The following is a 22,066-nucleotide window of genomic DNA, read 5'->3' as shown; positions in this document are numbered from 1 at the left end:
TGTAGGGGAGTTTAGGTTTAGGGGAGTAATTTAATCTGACACCCCAGTAATCCATCATAGTTATATTCTGCAGGAAGACTGTGTCCTTATCTTCCTCAAAACATCTATTTCTCAGGATTGTTGCTTGAAGTATCCCAATTAGCCCAGTGGGATCTTGGTATTTTTAAAAGAAGACATAATTGTCAATTAATGCATAAATTTATAAAGGAAAATTGCAGGTGATTGGCAAAGGATCAACTGATCGGTAGTAGGAAGTTTAGAGCAAAAATATCTTTGTTATTTACAAATTCATGGGTGAATGCAGCAAATACATAGCATTAATTGCATTTCTCTTTGCCCCTATAAGACCAAACTTCAGTTCTAGGAATATGCCACTATATTAATAAATTCATGGCTACCAGTAAGGGAAGGGCTGTTGAGCTACATATCCCTTGTATCGTTTACATTCCCTTTTCTTGCAACTGCCTTTCATGTTTCACTGGATTTGTTGTCCCTCTTCTGAATTTGCTGTAAAATTGAGCCTTCTATTATTTCTAATTTGGCTCAAGAATATTTGTGAGTGTTGAGGCTGATGTGAGTTACCGCTTCATTATGTATTTACTTGCACTTTATTGGGCTTCATTTTCATGCCTCGGCTTTTGCTATTAAATTAGATGCTGTTAAACTAGGGGTGGCATGGTTGCGTAGTGGTTAGAACATGGCTTTGCAGTATAGGTGACCAGGGTTCAATTCCTGCTGCTGCGTGTAAGGAGTTTGTATCTTCTCTCTGTGACTGTGTGGGTTTCCTCAGGTGCTCTGCTTTCCTCCCACTGTCCAAAGACCTACCTGCTGGTAGGTTAATTGTTTATTATAAACATGTGACATCTAATTAGTTAATTGTTGTCATGTGTACCAAAGTGTAGGGAAAGCTTGCCTTGTACGCAGATCAATTTGTTACAACAATGCATTGAGGTAGTGCAAAGTGAAAGTGCGGTGCAGGTAGACCGTAAAGTACAAGGTCATACCGAGATAGGTTGTGCAAATCCTTGGCAGCTCACGGTGAAAACGTATTGTATGTGTGGAGGCCCAGGAACCATTGTGATGTCCTATTAAGAACTGCAAAGTGAGTGTATTAACATTTCTTTAACTAAAGTGTCATGGCACATGTTAGCTCTTGATCTCATTCTCTCTGGTTTCAGAGAAGAAATTGCTATATTTAGCTGTAAATCGGCCCAGTGGCTGCTTTCCAAACTGTCAATTTACAGTGCTGCTGTGATTTTGTCATTTCTGAGTATTATAGCATTGTAGGTTAACAGATTTAAGATAAATCTAGGTAATCCATGAAGGCAATAAATTTGTGATTGTGAGTTTAAAATTAAGATTTTCTCCATTTTAGCTTTAAAATCAATGATTTTAATTCCAGGTTGAAGCTCTGCTCATGTCCAAGTCCATTTAAACATCTCACCTATTTCCTGCACTTCCACCCATCTACTCCTGCATAAAAAGAATGGAGTTCTCCTGGTCCTCACCTTCTACCTACCAGGTTCTACAGTCATAGAACACTGCAGCACAGAAACAGGCCCTTCAGCCCATCTAGTCCCTGCTGAGCTATTAATTTGCCCTGTCCCATCGACCTGCACCCATAGAGTCAGAGATCAATTTGTGCCAATACCAACAGAAGTCCACTAGCAAACATATTTCCTCCCTTTTCAATATTTTGAAGAAATCACTCCCTTTGTGACTTGCTGGTCCTCCCTTCTATCCCCAGCTAATAGTCCTCAGCCTACATCACTTCCCCATGCAACTGCAAAAGATTCACTTTCACTTCTTCCCCCCACACTATCTAGTGACTCAAATAGTCTTTCCAAGTTAGGCTGCGATTCTTTTAAACCTTCAATCTAAAGCAACAAAATGCTGGAGGAACTCAGCAGGCCAACTTCGGAGAACTCACTCTTTCTTTATGTGTCTATCAGGGCAGGCTATATTTTTCTGCCATACCTTTTTCTTTCATTCACATAGTCTTCCTTGTAGGCCAGATTGTTCAACATTAGTTTGGCCAACATAGACTTTACAATATCAGTAGTATATTTCACAGACAAAAGTGCTTTTATGCCTTTTAGTAAGCACCATATTTTACACAATTAGAGAAATTCACAACCCTTCCCCACCCTTTCTGGTCCTCAATTAAGTTGATTCTCTCTCAGTTCAGATCAGTGGTCTGAGAGCTAAAACACAGATTTTTCCAATGTTCTGGGTTTTTTTATTTCACATTTTCCGTACCTGCAGTTTTCTTGATTTCCAACTTTCTCTGAACATTTAATGTTTACTCAAAGTGAAGCCAATGAAGCACAGGAAGAGTAAATTTTAAAACCCTGATCTGAATTTTAAACATGAGAAAATCTGCAAATGCTGGAAATCAAAGTAATGCACACAAAATGTTGGAGGAACTCAGCAGGCCATGAATCGTCTTTGGAAATGTAAACTGTGACTGCTTCAGGCCGAAAACCAGTCCTAATGAAGGGGCTCAGCCCTAAATATTAACTGTTTACCCTTTTCCATAGATACTGCCTAGCCTGCTGAGTACTTCCTGAATTTCAAACTTTGTTTATATCTATATATCTACCAAACTTCATTTTTCCATACTGCTATTGGTAAAGAATTATTGTATAACTTTGTCTCCAGTCTCAGCTCTACCTGCTTCCTAAATTGAACTCCATTTAATATCCCATCTTCTCAGCATCTAATCTATGCTGCTTCTTCTCATCTGCAATTCATCTTTCACACATTTGTTTGCTGTATTTATGTTGCTTCCCATTTTATACCATGTTAATTTTGAAGCTCTTGGACCATCGGTGATTCCTGCCTTTGGGGGATGGACAAGAGTAGAAGGCTATTACCTTACTCCATCTGATTTGCACCTTAGTCGACAATCTTTGTTGCTTTTTTACATTTGTGAGCTTTATACCCCAGTTGATCACCCAGGAAATGAAGAAAAGTAATTAATTCTTATTTTGCTCTCTCTTTTTAACTTTATCATTGGCTTTGTCACCTGGTCTGGTCACCACATCTTTCCATCTTTGGGTGATTAAACTTGTTTTGTAGCTTTAGAAGTGAGATATACAGGTATGTGAATGATGTGTTCTTACATGTGAGGAAGCTGTGAAATTCAATTTCATTGGCCTTGTCTGGATTATTTGGCTATATATATTTTTTTTTCGTTAATGTAGTGAACTTACATTATTTGATTTATATAAAATAAATAATTAACTTGGCTGGATTAGTAGGTATCACAGTTCTGTGCTGCTTATGCAAACTCTTTCATTGACAGACACACTCAGAAGAGAGACCATTCCAATGTGAGGAATGTAAGGCTTTGTTTCGAACTCCCTTCTCCCTGCAGAGGCATCTACTGATTCACAACAGTGAGCATTTCCTTTCACCGTATCTTTTCATGTTTTTTATACTTTTTTAATACTTGTAAAGAATAATAGTCAGTGAATTCATTCAATTTTTGCATCAGTGCTTCTAACTACAATGTTCTAAAATCCCAAAGGCATTTTCAGTCATTTCCTGATGCAAGCTCTTTTGGTATTGATGTTGACGATCTTTGAAACCAGGCCAATGTCTGGATTATGGTCCCAGTTTCCTTGGAGCAAACTTGTGCTTTGGCTCTTGGTATGGTCACCCGTGCCAAACTGGTCAAAGGGTAGAAGTTAGATGAAAAGTGGTCCACTGGTCCTCCAGGCTTGGGGGTTCAGCTCAGGGCTAACAACCCTGACTGGTCAAAAATAATTGTTACGGAAACAGCAATGAAGAACCCTTTTTCTGTGTGAGATGGTATAGACAGAGATGAAGGACCTTCACTGCTGCCCTGAATGCCAGTAGAGTGACAGGCAGTAAGTTAGTAAGTCCCATCAAGCAAAACTAGTTGCAATAGACATTACTCCTTACATCCAATGATTAAAAACCCATGAAAATTCATGTAATACCAAGAATTGTATTGGATAATTGATGCACAAGACTTGGTAGGAAAAGGCCATAAAAATAAACAAAGTACCATAAGTATAATTTATAAAATTGTAAGGTAGCAAAGTTATACGAAATATAACTACCTACTTGGAGAACTGTTTACCATCATAATACCAAGAACAATGTAGTGGAAAGTACACCATGTATTTACAAGAGTAATACTTACACTGAAAGCTACTATAGGGGAAAATATAATGAGCCGGCTGCTTCTTTTCTACAAAAGAATTTCCACAAAAGCAAAGATTTCCACAAGACCCAAGAGCAAAAGGAAGGATAATCAATGCAGAGTCACCATGTGATCACTGAAGCAATTAGGAAAATAAATATTCTTTACCCCAAGATGTGGTTTGCATGCAACCATTTGACCACACTGTTGGATAAAGCAAATTGTGTGGCTGCCTTTAAAGGGAAGCCTGGTAACCAGATGAGGAAAAGGGAATAAATTGTTATTCTGATAGCATTAGATGAGGAAGGAAGTGAGGAGGCTCAAACAGACAATGATATAAAATGTATTAAGTCAAATGGGCTTCTCCCTCTATAAACTTTTAAAGTGGAGCCCACAAATGGTTCTAAAAATTAATTCTGACATTCAAACAGAATCATTCTGTTACTTGGAATGGAAAGTCTGTTTTCTTTGAAAGATAGCAATAAAAACTCCCCCTCTGTTAAACGCACTCAACATTCATTGTGGTAACATAGATGTGCTAAACTGCAGCTGAAATATAATTCCATTTACTGAGCTGAATTTCAGAAGCAGAATTTAGTGTTCCGAGGTTACCGTGTTGGCATATATAGTGTGGACAGTGACAGCGACAGCAAAGTTCTATTTCTGATTTGTAATTGTGGATTTTAAACCATAGTCATCCGTTAACCTAAGAGCCTGTATGATCTGTTGCTTAAAAGAGAGAGCTGCATTCCTAATTCAGGCAAATTTATGAGAAATAGATTAACTACTTAGCCATCTCATTTGCTATTTGTGCTGATTCTCTTTGTATAAAATTGATTATATGGTTTCAGAAGTAGTCCTTGTCTCTTTTTTACTTTTGAACATTTTTTTCTGGTTTATTTGTTATTTCATTATTCATTTTGTTTTCCCTGATTTCACTTAGTTTTCATTTGTTATTAATCCATTTGCTAATTTAGAAATTAGAACGTCATAAATAATCCTTTTTGTTTTTGTCTAGGTGAACGCACCTTCAAATGTGATCACTGTGATGCAACGTTCAAGAGGAAGGATACATTGAACGTCCACATTCAAGTGGTGCATGACGGGCACAAGAAATACAAATGCGATCTGTGTGACAAGGCCTTTGTCACCCCCTCTGTGCTGAAGAGTCATAAAAAGGTATGAGAGATTCTTCCTTCATAAAGAAAAGAAAAATTAAACCTTGAATGCTGGAAACCTCCAATTTCAGAAAAGTGCTGGTAAGGCAGTAGCTGTAGCAAGATTACATTGACTTTCTGAGTGAGAATCCTTATTCTACTGCCTCTTTTTGAATATACCAGGAGAATCATTTCTGAAAATTTTCAAACTGGCTCAAGTTTATGCCACAGGAAACCATGAAGTGCCATTTCATCACGCTGATACAATTTTCATCTCAACCCCAAAATCCTGCCTTCTACCCATATCCTTTCATGCTCTAACCAATCAAGAATCTATCAACCTCTGCCATAACTATACATAAAGACTTGGCCTCTGCAGCTGTCTGTGTCAAAAAATTCTGCAAATTCACCACTCTCTGACTAAAGGAATTTCTTCTCATCTCCATTCTAATAGGACGACACTCCATTCTGAGGCTAGGTTCTCTGTTCTTAGACTCTTCCATCGTAGGAAGCATCATCTCCATATCCACTCTATCAAAGCCTTTCACCATTCGATAGGTTTCAATGAGGTCACCCCTCATTCTTCTGAATTCCAGTGAATACATGCCCAAAGCCATCCAATGTTCTTCATATGACAAGCCATTCAGTACTGGAATCATTTTGGTGAACCTCCTTTGAACCCTCTCCAGTTTCAGCACATTCTTTCTAAGATAAGGGCCTAAACCTGCTCACAACACTCCTTTTATTCCCTCTCTTTGTCTATTACTACTTTTTGTCTATTATGCCCTTTTGCATCCTGTCCTGGAGGAAGTTGATTAAAAATAAATCTCACAGTTATTTCATTGGTAAATAACAGGTTATAGAACCTGCTGAAGAAAATGAGAAGCAATCTGTATAAACGGTTAATACGTAGTGTTTAAAAACTCCAAAAAAAAGATTCTGTGGTATCCATTGTTAAGGTTTTGTTTGCCAATATACACTGGATGCTGATTGTGGACTTCAGGAAGGGTAAGATGAAGGAACAAATACCAATCTTTATAGAGGGATCAGATGTAGAGAGAATGAGCAGTTTCAAGTTTCTGGGTGTCAAGATCTCTGAGGATCTAACCTGGTCCCAACATATCGATGCAATTATTAAGAAGGCAAGACAGTGGCTATACTTAACTAGCAGTTTGAAGAGATTTGGTATGTCAACAAATACACTCAAAAACTTATATAGTTGTACTGTGGAGAGCATTCTGACAGGCTGCATCACTGTCTGGTATGGAGGGAGGGGCTACTGCACAGGACCGAAAGAAGCTGCAGAGGGTTGTAAATCTAGTCAGCTTCATCTTGGATACTAGCCTATAAAGTACCCAGTACATCTTCAAGGAGTGATGTCTCAAAAAGGAAGCGTCCATTGTTAAGGACCCCCAGCACCCAGGGCATGTCCTTTTCTCACAGTTACCATCCGGTAGGAGGTACAGATGCCTGAAGGCACACACTCAGCAATTCAGGAACAGCTTCTTCCCCTCTGCCATCTGATTCCTAAATGGACTTTGAACCCGTGAACACGGCCTCACTTTTTAAATATATATTATTTCTGTTTTTTGCATGATTTTTAATCTATTCAATAAATGTATACTGTAATTAATTTACTTTTATTATTATTTTATTATTTTCTTCTTCAATATTATGTACAGCATTGAATTGCTACTGCTAAGTGAACAAATTCCACAACACATGCCAGTGATAATAAACCTGATTCTGATGCATAAGCAGGCAGGGAATGAGGAATATCACGTGCAGGCAGATGGGATTAGTTATATCAATGCAGATATAGTGGACCAAAGACTGTACCCTTGCTGTATTAATTTGTTTTTATTTGATGGTCTGTGGGTGCACTTTTGCAAATTAATTTGGTGAAAATGTTAGTTTGAACAGAGTTGGCAATGGCTGCAAGTATATGTGGTGGGTAGAGCGTCCATCAACATGCATTTTCACACTCAACTGCCTAGACATATTAACTCAGTGGCAGGAAGAGTTGGCTTTCAGTGTAATTTAAAGGGATTGTTAGTCAACTACAGATTAGTTTCCCTGATTTCTAACATCTCTTACAATCATTGTGCAAGTACTTGTTGATATTCAGAACTCTTTCAAGTTATATGTCTAAAGGGACTGGTGTGGCAGTTGCTGACTTGATACCTTCTGTCCATTAGTAGTTCCTAGAAATGTTATTAGGTATTCCCCTTGTGGTACATCACTGTCTTTAAATAAGCAGAGATCACACAGGTGAAGAGGACATCTGCAATTCACTTTCCTGAGGAACAAAGTTTCCTGTTCAACAGCAGAAAACTTGCTATCATGTCCATGATGTCATCTTAGAGCAGGGTAATGTTTGTAGAACATGCAGCAAAACAACACAGTACAGGCTTTTTTTTTCTCCAGACCTGCTGAAGGGTTTCGGCCTGAAATGTCAACTGTACTTTTTTTTCCATAGATGCTGCCTGGCCTGCTGAGTTCCTCCAGCTCACCTAAACTTTCCTCCACTCACCTTGAACAGATATCTCTTGGTACTGACTTTTGCTGCCCTGGGAAAATGCCTCTCATAATCTCATACACCTCTATCAAGTCGCTTTTCATCCTTCTTCGCTCCAGAGACAAAAGTCCTGACTCGCTCAACCTTGCATCATAAGGTATATTCTTTAATCCAGGCAGCATCCTGGTAAATCTCTTCTCCAAACTCACTAAAACTTCCACATGCTTCCTATACCAAGGTGAGCAGAGCTGAACACGTTTCGTCTAACCACAGTCTTGTAGAGCTACAGTATTACGTCAGAGCTCTGGAACTCATTACAATGACTAATAAAGGCCAGCACACCATTTGCTATCTGAACCACCCTATCAACTTGCGTGGCAACTTTAAGGGACCCAAGATCTCTGTTCCTCCACACTGCTAAGAATCCAACCATTCACGTTGTATTTAGCCTTCAAGTTTAATCTTCCGAAGTGTACCACTTCAAACTTTTCTGGCTGAACTCCATTTGGTAATTCTCCACCCAGCTCTGCATACTTTCTATAGCCCTTTGTAACTTACAACAACCTTCTACTTGATCCACATCACCAACCATCTGCAAATTTACTAACCTACTCTTCCACCATATCATCCAAATCATTTATAAAAATCACAAAGAGCAGGGGTCCCAGAACAGATCCCTGCTGAACACCACTGGTTACTGACTTCCAGGCAGAGTACATTTCCATCTACTACCACCCTCTGCCTTCTGTGGGCAAGACAATTCTGAATTCACTCTGTCAAGTTCCTGTAGATCCCAAGCCTTTTGATGAGGAACCTTGTTAAATGCCTTACTAAAATCCACATAGGCCATATCCACCACTTGACCTTCATCAATTTGTGTACTCAACTCAGTAGGCCAGGCAACATCTGTCAAAAAGTGTACAGCCCACGTTTTGGGCCAAGACCCTTCACCAGGACTGGAGAAAAAAAGCTGAGGAGTAGAGTTAAAAAGTAGCAGGAGGGGAGGGAGGAAAATGAGGTGATTGGTGAAACCGGGATGGGGAGGGGAAAGAGCTGGGAAGTTGATTGGTGAAAGAGATGCAGGGCTGGAGAAGGTGAAATCTAATAGGAAAGGACAGAAGGCCATAAAAGGAAGAAAAAGGGGAAGGAGCACCAGAGGGGATATTGGGCGGGCAAGGACATAAGGTGAGAGAGGGAAAAGAGGATGTGGGGGGTGGGGGTCATTACCAGAAATTTGAGACTTAGGTGGAAAGTGGGGCTCCCAGAGGAAATGTGCAAACTCCTTACAGAATTGAATTCCCTACTCCAAACAACCTGAGCTGGTATAGTGTTGTGCTTACCGCATGCTACTGTGCAAAGGAACAACATTTACAATTGTCCTGTCCTCTGTGACCGCTCCTGTACTCAGGGAGGACGTGGGGATCATTGTGAATTTTCTAGCAATTTCTAACTCACTTCCCATAATAATGTGGGGGATATGCCATTTGGCTCAGGGTCTGACTTGAACTCATGTTTTTCAGGAGCTCCAGCACTGCCTTTTTTTTTTAACCTTGATGTAATCTGCATATTAGCCTTTTCTCCTGTACATCAGAGACTCTCTTCGTGGTGAACACTGAAGCAAAGTATTTATTAAAGACCATTTATTAAATATTTATTTATTCTTCCTCCACAGCCAGGCACATGTTTCCCTCTTTATCCCTGAGTGACCCTACCCTCACTTTAGCCTGTTCTCCATGTATGTGTAGAATGTCTTGGAGTTTTCCTTTATCCTACTCACTAAAGCCTATTCATATCCTGTTCTAGCTTTCCTAAGTCCCACCTTAAGCTTCTTTCTGGGTACCTTAAAATCTCCAAAATGCTCAGCCACCGTTCTGGTTTGCTAAGTTCTGTGTGTGAGGAAGGTTTCCTGGTGGTCACCTACTTTTCAGCACCATCAGTAAGGCCTCCTGTAAGGATCTGGAGGAAGCAGAGCTGGTTTTCACTCCACTTGTTTGTTATTTCCCAGACCAGACTCACCTTTTCCATCTCTGCCAGCACCTGTTTCAGCCAAATTGCACACTCTGCTTATGGGTTGCTTGAAAGTTACAGTCTTGGGCAGGGGTGTCAAACTCATTTTAGGTCACGGGCCGGATTGAGCAAAATGCAGCTTCATGCGGGCCGGATCAGTCGGACGCGTGCGAACGCAGCTTTCGTTGCCTCCGTTTTTTCAGCCTGCTCTCATGTGTCTCAGTCTCTGCTATAACTACAGTGTTTCACTTTACAAATTCGGTTTCTTATGAAGAAGACTGCCGAGCAAGACTGCCGAATAAACACTAAAAACCCTGAAAACCTGGTACCTGAATAAACTCAGCGTTAGCCACATCATACGCCATAGGCGCTTCGATTACTGGGGCCAGCTTTAATAGTAATTAGATATTATCTCACAGGCCAAAGATAATTCCACCGCGGGCCGGATTTGGTCTGCGGGCCTTGAGTTTGACATATATGGTCTTGGGAATCAGAATCAGGTTCCCGAGGCACGTGTCGTGAAATTTGTTAACTTAGCAGCAGCAGTACAATACAAACATGGTAATATAGATAGAAAAAAGTAAGTTAATCAATTACAGTAAGTATACCAATGTGTATTGAATAGTTAGACTAAAATAGTGCAAAACAAAATATATATAAATAAAAGTGATGTAGTGCTCACGGGTTCAATGTCCATTTAGGAATTGGATGGCAGAGGGGAAGCAGCTGTTCCTGAATTCCTGAGTGTGTGTCTTCAGGCTTCTGTACCTCTTTCCTGGTGGTCTAATGGGAAGAGGGCATGTCCTGGGTGGTGGGGGTCCTTAATGATGGACACTGGCTTTCTGAGGCTCCGTTCCTTAAAGGTTTCTTGGGCACTACGGAGGCTAGAACCCAAGATGGAGCTGACTAATTTTATGACTTGCTGTAACTTCTTTTGGTCCTGTGCAGTAGTCACTTCCCCCCACCATACCAGACAGTGATGCAGCCTGTCAGAATGCTCTCCACAGTACATCTATAGAAGTTTTCAAGTGTTTCAATTGGCAAACCAAATGACTTCATACTCCTAATGAAATATAGCTACTGTTTTGTCTTGTTTATACCTGCATCGGTATGTTGGGACCGGGTTAGTTCCTCAGAGATCTTGACACCCAGAAACCTGAAATTGCTCACTCTCTCCACTACTGATCCCTTTATGAGAATTGAGTTGATTGTTGATGTGCATTGCAAATAATCTGCAATATTTATTTATTTATAAATACAGTGCAGAACAGGCCCTTCCAACCCAATGAGCCACACCACCCAGTAACTCACTCATTTAACCCTAGTCTAGACACAGAACAATTTACAATGACCAATTAATATCACCAGTATTCTAATTGAATGCCCGATTTGGTTTAGGAAGCTGATTGGCCTAAACATTCATATACAGTGGTAAGTAGTTTAGTCCCAGCAGGTTAAGGAGGAATTTGTTATTATTATTTATTTCAAGATTCTCACAACAGAAACAAAGTCTTTACATGCTACATAATTTAGAGCTGAATATTCTTGTTGCATGTGTTTACCACTATTTTCCCGAACCCTTGTCTTAGTTGTGTGATTACAAGTAACAATACAGACATGTACAAGTAACTGCTGGCATTCTTTTATATAATCTTTGCTGATTTAATTAATCAGGGGTAAAATATGAAAAGTAGCCAGCTTCACAGGTCTTCTGATGGTCATGACAGGTCAAGTCAAGGGAGCCCTAATAAAGGGAATCTATTATTGGCGACTTACTATTCAAAGTCTGCAATAGCCTGTAGTTCAGGATTCAAGAAGTGTTTAATGCCATTTCCAGTACACATATGGAAAGGAGAATGAAACAATTGTTACGCCAAGTTCATTGCGGCACAAAATCGCAATAAGATAAAGATCACATTAATAAAAAAACACAATAAATACAAATACATACAATAGCTTACAGGCAGAGATTGAATGTATCTCCATAAAGTGACACTAGGAACAGGAGTGTCTGCACATAAGATGACTGACGGGAAATGATAAAGTAGTGGTGATGGGGTTGGTTAGTGAGTGGAGGTGCTGATCAGCCTTGCTGCTTGGGGAAAGTAACTGATTTTGAGTCCGGTGGTCCTGAGGTTGAATTCTTTAATATAATTGTGATACAGATTCAGGCTCTTAAACTCTGTAGTTCCTTAATTGTTGATGGAATAACCTTATTAATCCTTGCAATAATTTCCTTTCCTCTCTGTTAACAATGATGCCACGCAATTAAGAAGTAATGGTTAATACTCTTAAAAAAAACAATAAAATATGCACCTAACCGATTAAACATGTTCATGAAGAAAGTAGCAAAAATACTTTCCCTATTTTTAGGCTTCTGAGCAAAGATAGACTCTTTAACCATATATAGTGCCTATAAAAAGTATTCACACCCCTTGGAAGTTTTTCATGTTTTATTGTTTTACACCATTGAATCACAGTGGATTTAATTTGGCTTTTTTTGACACTGATCAACATAAAAAGACTCATGTCAAAGTGAAAACAGATCTCTACAAATAGATCTAAATTAATTACAAATATTTACACAGAATAATTGTTGCATAAGTATTCACCCCCTTTGATATGACACACCAAATCATCACTGGTGCAGCCATTTGGTTTTAGAGGTCATATAATTAGTTAAATGGAGATCACCCGTGTGCAGTCAAGGTATTTCAATTGATTGTAGTAAAAATACACCTGTGTCTGGAAATCCAACTGATAGTCAGTATCCTGGGAAAAACTACACCACGAAGACAAAAGAACACTCCAGGCAACTCCACAAAAAAGTTATTGAATAACACAAGTCAGGAGATAGACACAAGAAAATCTCCAAGTCACTGAATATCCCTTAGAGTATAGTTAAGTCAATCATCAAGAAATGGAAAGAATATGGCACAGATTTAAATCTGCCCAGAGCAGGCCATCCTCAAAAACTGAGTGACCATGCAGGAAGGGGACTGGTGAGGGAGGCCACGAAGAAACCTATGACAACTCTGAGGAGTTACAAGCTTCAGTGGCTGAGATGGGAGAGATTGAGCATATGACAACTATTGCCCAGGTGCTTCACCTGTTGCAGCTTCATGGGAGATTGGCAAAGAGAAAGTAACTGTTGGAAAAAAAACCTCCCATGAAATCTCATCTAGAGTTTACCAGAAGGCACATGGGAGACTCTGAAGTCAGCTGGATGAAGGTTCTATGGTCTGATGAAATCAAAATTGAGCTTTTTGGCCATCAGACTAAACACTATGTTTGGCATAAACCAAACACTGCACATCATCAAAAACACACCATCCCTACCATGAAACATGGAGGTTGCTACATCATGCTGTGGGGACGCTTCACTGCAGCAGGCCCTGGAAGGCTTGTGAAGGTAGAGGGTAAAATGAATGCAGAAAAATACAGGGAAATCCTGGAGGAGAACCTGATGCAGTCTGCCAGAGATCTGCTACTTGGAAGATTTGTTTTTCAGCAAGACAATGACCAGTGACCTATGACCATAAAGCCAAAGCTACAAAGGAATGGCTTAAAAACAACAAAATTAATGTCTTGATGTGGCCAAGCCAGAGACCAGATCTCAATCCAATGGAGAATTTGTAGCTGGGCTTGAAAATGGCTGTTCACTCACAATCCCCATGCAATCTGACAGAGTTTGGGCAGTTTTGTAAAGAAGAATGAGGAAAGATTGCAATGTCCAGATGTGCCTCCCTGGTGCTAGGATCCAGGACATCATGGACCAATTGCAGGGAATCCTCAAGGGTGAAGGTGAACAGCCGGAAGTGGTAGTGCATGTCGGCACAAATGACATCGGGAAGAAGAGGAAGGACATTCTGCAGCGGGACTTAAGAGAACTTGGAAGAAGGCTGAAAAGCAGGACTTCCAGGGTGGTTATCTCTGGTTTGCTTCCAGTTCCTCATGCTGGAGAGGGCAGGAACAGGGAGATAATGGATCTGAATGTGTGGCTGAGGAACTGGTGCAGGAAGTAAGGATTTACGTTCTTGGACCACTGGGATCTGTTTTGGGGTAGGGATGAATTGTACAAAAGGGACGAGTTGCACCTTAATAGGCGGGGGACCAGTATTCTGGCAGACAGGTTTGCCACTGCAACATGGATGTGTTTAAACTAAGTAGTGGGGGGGAGGGGATGAACTGGAAATATAAGGATGGAGTTAAAGGGAAAGTGAAAATAAGAAAAGTTAAAAAGGACAACAGGATCAATGGAGTAGAAAGCTCAAGAAGAGATCATACAGTATGGCCAAGTGAAATAGGAATTGATATGAAAGGAGAGGGGAGTAACGAATTAAAAGTATTATATATGAATGCACGAAGTATAAGGAATAAGGTAGATGAGCTTGAGGCTCAGTTGGAAATTGGCAAGTACGATGTTGTGGGAATAACAGAGACATGGCTTCAAGCGGACGGGGCCTGGGAAATGAATATTCAAGGATATAGATCTTATCGAAAGGACAGACTGACTGGCAGAGGAGGTGGGGTGGCTCTGTTGGTGAAGAATGATATTCAGTCCCTTGCGAGGGGGGACATAGAATCTGGGGATGTAGAGTCAGTATGGATAGAACTGAGAAATTCTAAGGGTAGAAAGACCCTAATGGGAGTTATCTACAGGCCCCCAAACAGCAGTCTGGATGTAGGGTGTAAGTTGAATGAAGAGTTAAAATTGGCATGTCGCAAAGGTAATGATACAGTTGTCATGGGGGATTTCAACATGCAGGTAGACTGGGAGAATCAGAATGGTACTGGACCCCAAGAAAGGAGGTTTGTGGAGTGCCTCCGAGATGGATTCTTAGAACAGCTTGTTCTGGAGCCTACCAGGGAGAAGGCAATTCTAGATTTAGTGTTGTGCAATGAACCGGATTTGATCAGTGACCTCGAGGTAAAGGAACCATTAGGAGGTAGTGACCATAATATGATACGTTTTAACCTACAATTTGAGAAGGAGAAGGGAAAATCAGATGTGTCAGTATTACAGTTGAACAAAGGGAACTATGGAGTTATGAGGGAGGAGCTGGCCAAAGTTCAATGGAACAATACCCTAGCAGGGAAGGCAGTGGAACAACAATGGCAGGTCTTTCAAGGAATAATGCAGAAGGTGCAGGATCGGTTCATTCCAAAGAGGAAGAAGGATCCTAAGGGGAGTAAGGGGCGGCCGTGGCTGGCGAGGGAAGTAAAGGGCAGTATAAAAATAAAAGAGAAGAAGTATAACATAGCAAAGATGAGCGGGAAACCGGAGGACTGGGAAGCTTTTAAAGAGCAACAGAAAATAACAAAAAAGGCAATACGCCAAGAAAAAATTAGGTACAAAGGTAAACTAGCCAAGAATATAAGGGAGGATAGTAAAAGCTTCTTTAGGTATGTGAATAGCAAAAAAATAGTTAAGACCAAAATTGGACCATTGAAGACGGAAACGGGTGAATTTATTATGGGGAACAAGGAAATGGCAGACGAGTTGAACAGGTACTTTGGATCTGTCTTCACTAGGGAAGACACAGACTATCTCCCAGATGTAATAGTGGCCAAAGGAACTAGTGTAAAGGATGAACTGAAGGAAATTTATATTAGGCAAGAAATGGTGTTGGATAGACTGTTGAGTCTGAAGGCTGATAAGTCCCCGGGACCTGATGATCTACATGTAAACTTCAAAGGGGGAGGGCTGAATACATTTTATAGGCACTGTATTTGGGAGAAATCGGTTGATGGTAGTATAGTAGTAAATGCATATTTCCAGTTTCTCTGTAAGTTGTAATCAATCAACTGTTTTCCTTTATGGCCTTCCACATAGAAGATTTTGCTTAAAAAATGATGTGGTGTAACTGACATTATTGTTTCTCATCTCTTTGAAGCACATCCTTAATAGCAGAATACATTCCAAACAGGAGGAATGTACAATCTTATAACTCAAAAATTAAACTTCATCCACATGAGCTATTCACATGGAAAATTGGATTCATTGCCAATAACTGGAAAAAATCACATCTTGTAAATTTTATAATTGCAGTGGATGTAGATATAAATTGAAAATAATGTATTATTCATAAGTTCCAATATTTTTATGATACAATGATATAAATATCTCTTATAAATATTTCTTCATAAGTTACAGTGGTGAATTTAGCTTGGTGACTTTTATTTGTGTAACATTAAAGTTTATACTCTGTGCTGAGATAATAATTGCTTCAAAAGATGCAATTATTCAAGTTTGTCCAGGGGAACTGCTGATGTCTCTAGCAGGTAATTAATACCCTGGGAGTTGTCTGCTTGAATAGCTCACAGATTGCTGGGATTTGGGTTTAAGGGTTGGAGAATGCTGTTGAGGTATGGCACTTGTGTCAGCCTGATGAAGTGGAGAAGTGACTTGATGAGTTTCCTATTTCAGTGGCTCAACAGCATGACTGAAATGTTATTTACAAGCATACCATATCTCCTCCAGAGCCAAAGCACTAGCACTTTTAGCTCTGAGTTGAAGTTCAGCTACAGAACGTTGAACATATAGTCTGGACTGTCACCAAGTGCACTGTGCCACAACTTTGATAACTTTTCAACAGGATATTAAACTGAGGCCACATCTGCCTCCACAGAACTGAAGTTATCATGCTGTTACATTACACGGAATTCCTATCACTGTCAATCCTTGTGTCTGTGTCAACAACGCATTGAATTTTATCATTGTCTCATTTTTGGGCTATTGCTATGTGCAAATTGTTTGCCACCTTTTCTACTCCATCTGCTCTTCACTGGTTGGAAAGCAATTTGTGATATTCTGTCAGAGTCACTTACTGCATCCAGTGTGGCTTCATCCACTGTGGTGAGACCTCATAGAAACATAGAAAATAGGTGCAGGAGTAGGCCATTCGGCCCTTCGAGCCTGCACCGCCATTCAGTATGATCATGGCTGATCATCCAACTCAGAACCCTGTACCTGCTTTCTCTCCATACCCCCGATCCCTTTAGCCACAAGGGCCATATCTAACTTCCTCTTAAATATAGCCAGTGAACCGGCCTCAACTGTTTCCTGTAGCAGAGAATTCCACAGATTCACCACTCTCTGTGTGAAGAAGTTTTTCCTCATCTCAGTCCTAAAAGGCTTCCTCATTATTCTGAAACTGTGACCCCTTGTTCTGGACTTCCCCAACATCGGAAGCAATCTTCCTGCATCTAGCCTGTCCAATCCCTTTAGAATTTTATACGTTTCAATAAGATCCCCCCTCAATCTTCTAAATTCCAGTGAGTATAAGCCTAGTCGATCCAGTCTTTCTTCATATGAAAGTCCTGCCATCCCAGGAATCAATCTGGTGAACCTTCTCTGTACTCCCTCTATGGCAAGAATGTCTTTCCTCAGATTAGGGGACCAAAACTGCCCACAATATTCTAGGTGCGGTCTCACCAAGGCCTTGTACAGCTGCAGTAGAACCTCCCTGCTCCTGTACTCAAATCCTTTTGCTATGAATGCCAACATACCATTTGCCTTTTTCACCGCCTGCTGTACCTGCATGCCCAGGTCTCGTTGCATCTCCCCTTTTCCTAATCGGCCACCGTTAAGATAATAATCTGTTTTCCTGTTCTTGCAACCAAAGTGGATAACCTCACATTTATCCACATTAAATTGCATCTGTCATGAATTTGCCCACTCACCTAACCTATCCAAGTCACCCTGCATCCTCTTAGCATCTTCCTCACAGCTAACACCGCCGCCCAGCTTCGTGTCATCCGCAAATTTGGAGATGCTGCATTTAATTCCCTCGTCTAAATCATTAATATATATTGTAAACAACTGGGGTCCCAGCACTGAGCCTTGCGGTACCCCACTAGTCACTGCCTGCCATTCTGAAAAGGTCCCGTTTACTCCCACTCTTTGCTTCCTGTCTGCCAACCAATTCTCTATCCACATCAATACCATACCCCCAATACCGTGTGCTTTAAGTTTGCAAACTAATCTCCTGTGTGGGACCTTGTCAAAAGCCTTTTGAAAATCTAAATATACCACATCCACTGGCTCTCCCCTATCCACTCTACTAGTTACATCTTCAAAAAATTCTATAAGATTCATCAGACATGATTTTCCTTTCACAAATCCATGCTGACTTTGTCCGATGATTTCACCTCTTTCCAAATGTGTTGTAATCACATCTTTGATAACCGACTCCAGCATTTTCCCCACCACCGATGTCAGACTAACTGGTCTATAATTCCCCGGTTTCTCTCTCCCTCCTTTTTTAAAAAGTGGGGTTACATTAGCCACCCTCCAATCCTCAGGAACTAATCCAGAATCTAAGGAGTTTTGAAAAATTATCACTAATGCATCCAGTATTTCTTGGGCTACTTCCTTAAGCACTCTGGGATGCAGACCATCTGGCCCTGGGGATTTATCTGCCTCCACAGAACTGAAGTTGTCATGCTGTTACATTACATTACATTGCATGTGGATTACAGGATGACTTCACTGAGCATCTTCGGTCTATCTGCTACAACAGCCAGCATCTGCTGGTAACCACCCACTTCAATTTCACTGCCCATTCCCACACTGACTTGTCTTTCCATCGTCTTCTGTGCTGCCCCAAAGAGGCCAAGCAACATCTCATATACCGTCATGGTGGCCTCAATCTGACAGCGTCAACATCAATTTCTCTAGCTTGTGGTGACCATTCCCCTTTATCTCTTTCCTATGGCCCTCTCACCCTTCTGTTCCTCTCCTCCACCTTCCTGACCTGCCCATCACCACCTTTCTCTTTCCCATCTCCTTCCCATTGTTCCATAGTTCACTATCCTCTCGTATCAGATTCTGTCTTCAGTCCTTTAGCTCTTCCACCTTCTACTCCTAGAAGGTGGAAGATTTAAACCAGGAGGGGCAGCTTTCATTCCCCCTTGCCCAACCACCCACCCTCTCCTGGATCCACCTTTGGATTGGACATTAGCTCTTTGGGAGAAGCCAGAGAGTAGTAGTAGAAGATGATTGCCTCTCTGACAGGAGGCCTGTGATTAGTGACGTGACTCAAGGATCAGTGCTGGATTCTTTGTTGTTTGCTATCTATCTATGCCCATGATCTGGTTGATAATGTAGTTAACTGGATCAACAAATTTGCAGATGACACCAAGATTGGGGGTGTCATGGACAATGGGGAAGGCTATCATGGTTTGCAGAGGGATATGCGTTAGCTGGTAGTTGAAAAATGGCAGATGGGATTTTAATACAGACAAGTGTGAGGTTTTGCACTTTAGTAGAACCAACCAGGGTAGGTCTTGCAGAGTGAACACAAAGGCACGGAGGAGTGCTGTAGAGCAAAGGGATCTGGGAATACAAGTACATAATTGTTTGAAAGCGGCATCACAGGTAGATAGGGTCATACAGGAAGCGTTTGGCACATTGGCCTTCATAAATCGATGTATTGAGTTCAGAAGGTGGGATGTTATGTTGAAGTTGTATAAGACATTGGTGAGGCCTATTTTTAGGTGTGCAGTTTTGGTCACCTACCTACAGGAAAGACATAAAGAAGGTTAAAAGAGTACAGAGAAAATTGACAAGGATGTTGCTGGGTCTGGAGGACCTGAGTTATAAGGAAGGATTGAATAGGTTAGGACTGTATTCTTTAGAATGTGGAAGATTGAGAGGAGATTTGATAGAGGTATATAAAATTATGAGGGACATGGAGTAAATGCAAGCAGACTTTTTCCATTGAGGTTGGGTGGGACTACAACCAGAGGTCATGGATTAAGGGAGAAAGGTGAGAAGTTTAAGGGGAACATGAGGGGAAACATCTTCACTCAGAGGGTTGTGAGGGTGTAGAATGAGCTGCCAGCACAACTGGTTTACGTGAGCGTGATTTCAATGTTTAAGAGAAGCTTGGATAGGTACATGGACAATAGGGCTATGGTCCCAGTGCTGGTTGTTGGGAGTAGGCAGTTTAAATGGTTTCAGCATGGACTAGATGGGCTGAAGTCCTGTTTCTGTGCTGTAATTCTCTATAACCTGTCACCTGCCACAGTGTGCTCCTACCTCTCCCCTCACTTTTTTATTCTGGCCATTGCCCCCTTCAGATCCAGTCCTGGTGAAGGGTCTTGGTCTGAAGCATCAACTATTCATTTCCCTCAAAGATTCTTCCTGACAGACTGAGTTCCTCCAGCATTTTTATGTGTTGCTTAAATTTTATTTAACGGCAACTATTTTGTCTTTCCAACATTTTCATAATTTTGTAAATCTTTACTGCATTCTTTATGTTGGAGGAATAACATCTATTTGTTTTTAAGCAATAATGGTGGAGTGGGAGTCCCAGCCTCCACGTCCAGCACATAATTCTCAGTAACTTCCGCCTTCTCCAGTGGGATCCCACCACCGAATACACCTTTCCCTCCCCTGCCCCAATTTCTGCTTTCTGCTCCCCACGCAACTCCCTTGTCCAGTCGTCCCTTCCTGCTGATCTCTCTCCTGGCACTTATTCTTCAAAGTGGAACAAGTGCTTCACTTGCCCCTATACCTCCTTCCTCACTATCATTCGGGGCCTCAAACAGCTCTTCCAGGTGAGGAGACACTTCACCTGTGAGTCTGTTGGGGTCATCTATTGTATCTGGTGCTCCCGGTGTGGCCTCTTTGTGTATCAATGAGACCTGATGTAAATTGGGAGACCGATTGATTGAGCAACTACGCTCCATCCACCAGAGAAAGCAGGATCTCCCAGTGGCCACCCATTTTAATTTCACTTCCCATTCACATTCTGACATGTCCATTCATGGCCCACTCTACTGTTGTGATGAGGCCATGCTTAGTTTGGAGGAGCAACACCTTGTATTCCATCTGGATAGCCTCCAATCTGGTGGCATGAACATTGATTTCTCAAACTTTCGGTAATGCCCCCCTCTTCTCTATTCCCCATCCCCTTTTCCCTCTCTCACATTTCCTTGCTTGCCCGTCAGCTTCCTCTGGTCCTCCTCCCCCTTTTTTCTTCCTTCAATGAGCTTCTGTCCTCTCCTATTAGATTACCCCTTCTCCACCCCTATATCTCTTTCACCAATTAGCTTCCAACTCTTTACTTCACCCTGTTCCCCCCCGTCCGCCCCGGTTTCACCTAACGCCTTGTGTTTCTTCCTCCCCTCCCTTCTAACTCTTGACACCTCTTCTTTTTTTTCTCCAGTCCTGCTGGAGGGTTTCTGCCTAAACCATCGACTGTACTCTTTTCCATAGATGCTGCCTGGCCTGCTGAAATTCCTTCTGTTTTTGTTTCATTTTCTGTGCACAGGCCGTCTGTCCAAAAACTACTTTTACAATCAGGAGGAATTGAGTGCAAGTAATGGGTGCTATTTGCCCTGTTTAACAAGATTTATTTTTAATTGCTATTACAGAAAAAGCAATACAAGGCGATTTCTGAAAGTTAATTTTCTAACATTGATGAAGATCACATGTCACACTGTCTAAAGTTAATTCAGCTTACAACGGTGTTTTATTTAAATCCACAAAGAATTTCAGCTGATGTGTGTGTTTTTTTAAAAAAACTGATTTGTTTTGATGCCACATTGTACCATTCTGAAAAAACTTAGAGTGGCCAAAAGGGGCTGGAGTACCTGGAAAATGGTATATATGTTGCATCTCTTATTATGTACCCTGCAGTCAACACAGAATCTCTTCCCTCAGAACCTCTGGGTGGTAGCTCCCAGGTAATGTTGGTCCCACCAGTTGTTGCACTGGGCCTTATTGAAGATCTGGTATCTTCATGTATTTGCATCCAGAACTCTTACTTGGGTGTTTGTAGGCAATTGATTTGTAATTACATAGAATCAAAACTAATCCTACTAATAGCTGAGACCATTTTTCCACATCTTTAAAAATAATCAAGCATTAGGAGTGTTATGTTGATGTATGCATCTTTCATTCGAGATTTTGTTGAAAGTGATGTTGGTTATTTAGTTCCACTGAATGTTTGAAAAATGTACTAAAAAGATTAGATACCTGAATGAGTGGAATTTGCAGTGTAAGATTATCTGCTGTTGCATATTTCAGACAAGGAAGCTATGTAGATCTTTGCTTCCATCACAGTCTACGGTCATGTTAAATACCTCCATAACTGGACATGATTCCTGTTTAGAGGGACAGATTTTATAATTGTACTTTGTTCAAAGGATGTGTTATTAAAATTTCATACATTGAATTTTTCATGACAACACTATTAT

At 40.9% G+C, this 22,066-nt stretch overlaps 1 protein-coding gene across 5 annotated transcripts in view; it reads left to right on the top strand.

Moving 5' to 3' along the window:
* prdm5 (PR domain containing 5) overlaps positions 1-22,066 on the top strand; it is a 299,425-nt gene that overhangs the window by 150,502 nt on the left and 126,857 nt on the right. For all 5 annotated transcript variants that reach the window (XR_012101305.1, XM_073065178.1, XM_073065176.1 and 2 more), the window contains 2 exons: positions 3,308-3,401; positions 5,193-5,353. Coding sequence is in view for 4 of the 5 variants with exons in the window: in XM_073065178.1 (XP_072921279.1) it covers positions 3,308-3,401; positions 5,193-5,353 (255 nt within the window). In the remaining variant the exon portion in view is untranslated. The remainder of the gene's footprint in view (positions 1-3,307; positions 3,402-5,192; positions 5,354-22,066) is intronic.

The sequence above is a fragment of the Hemitrygon akajei genome, chromosome 13, assembly GCF_048418815.1.
Source record: "Hemitrygon akajei chromosome 13, sHemAka1.3, whole genome shotgun sequence".
NCBI classification, from domain to species: Eukaryota; Metazoa; Chordata; class Chondrichthyes; order Myliobatiformes; family Dasyatidae; genus Hemitrygon; species Hemitrygon akajei.
This window is presented reverse-complemented; position numbering and strand designations above follow the sequence as displayed.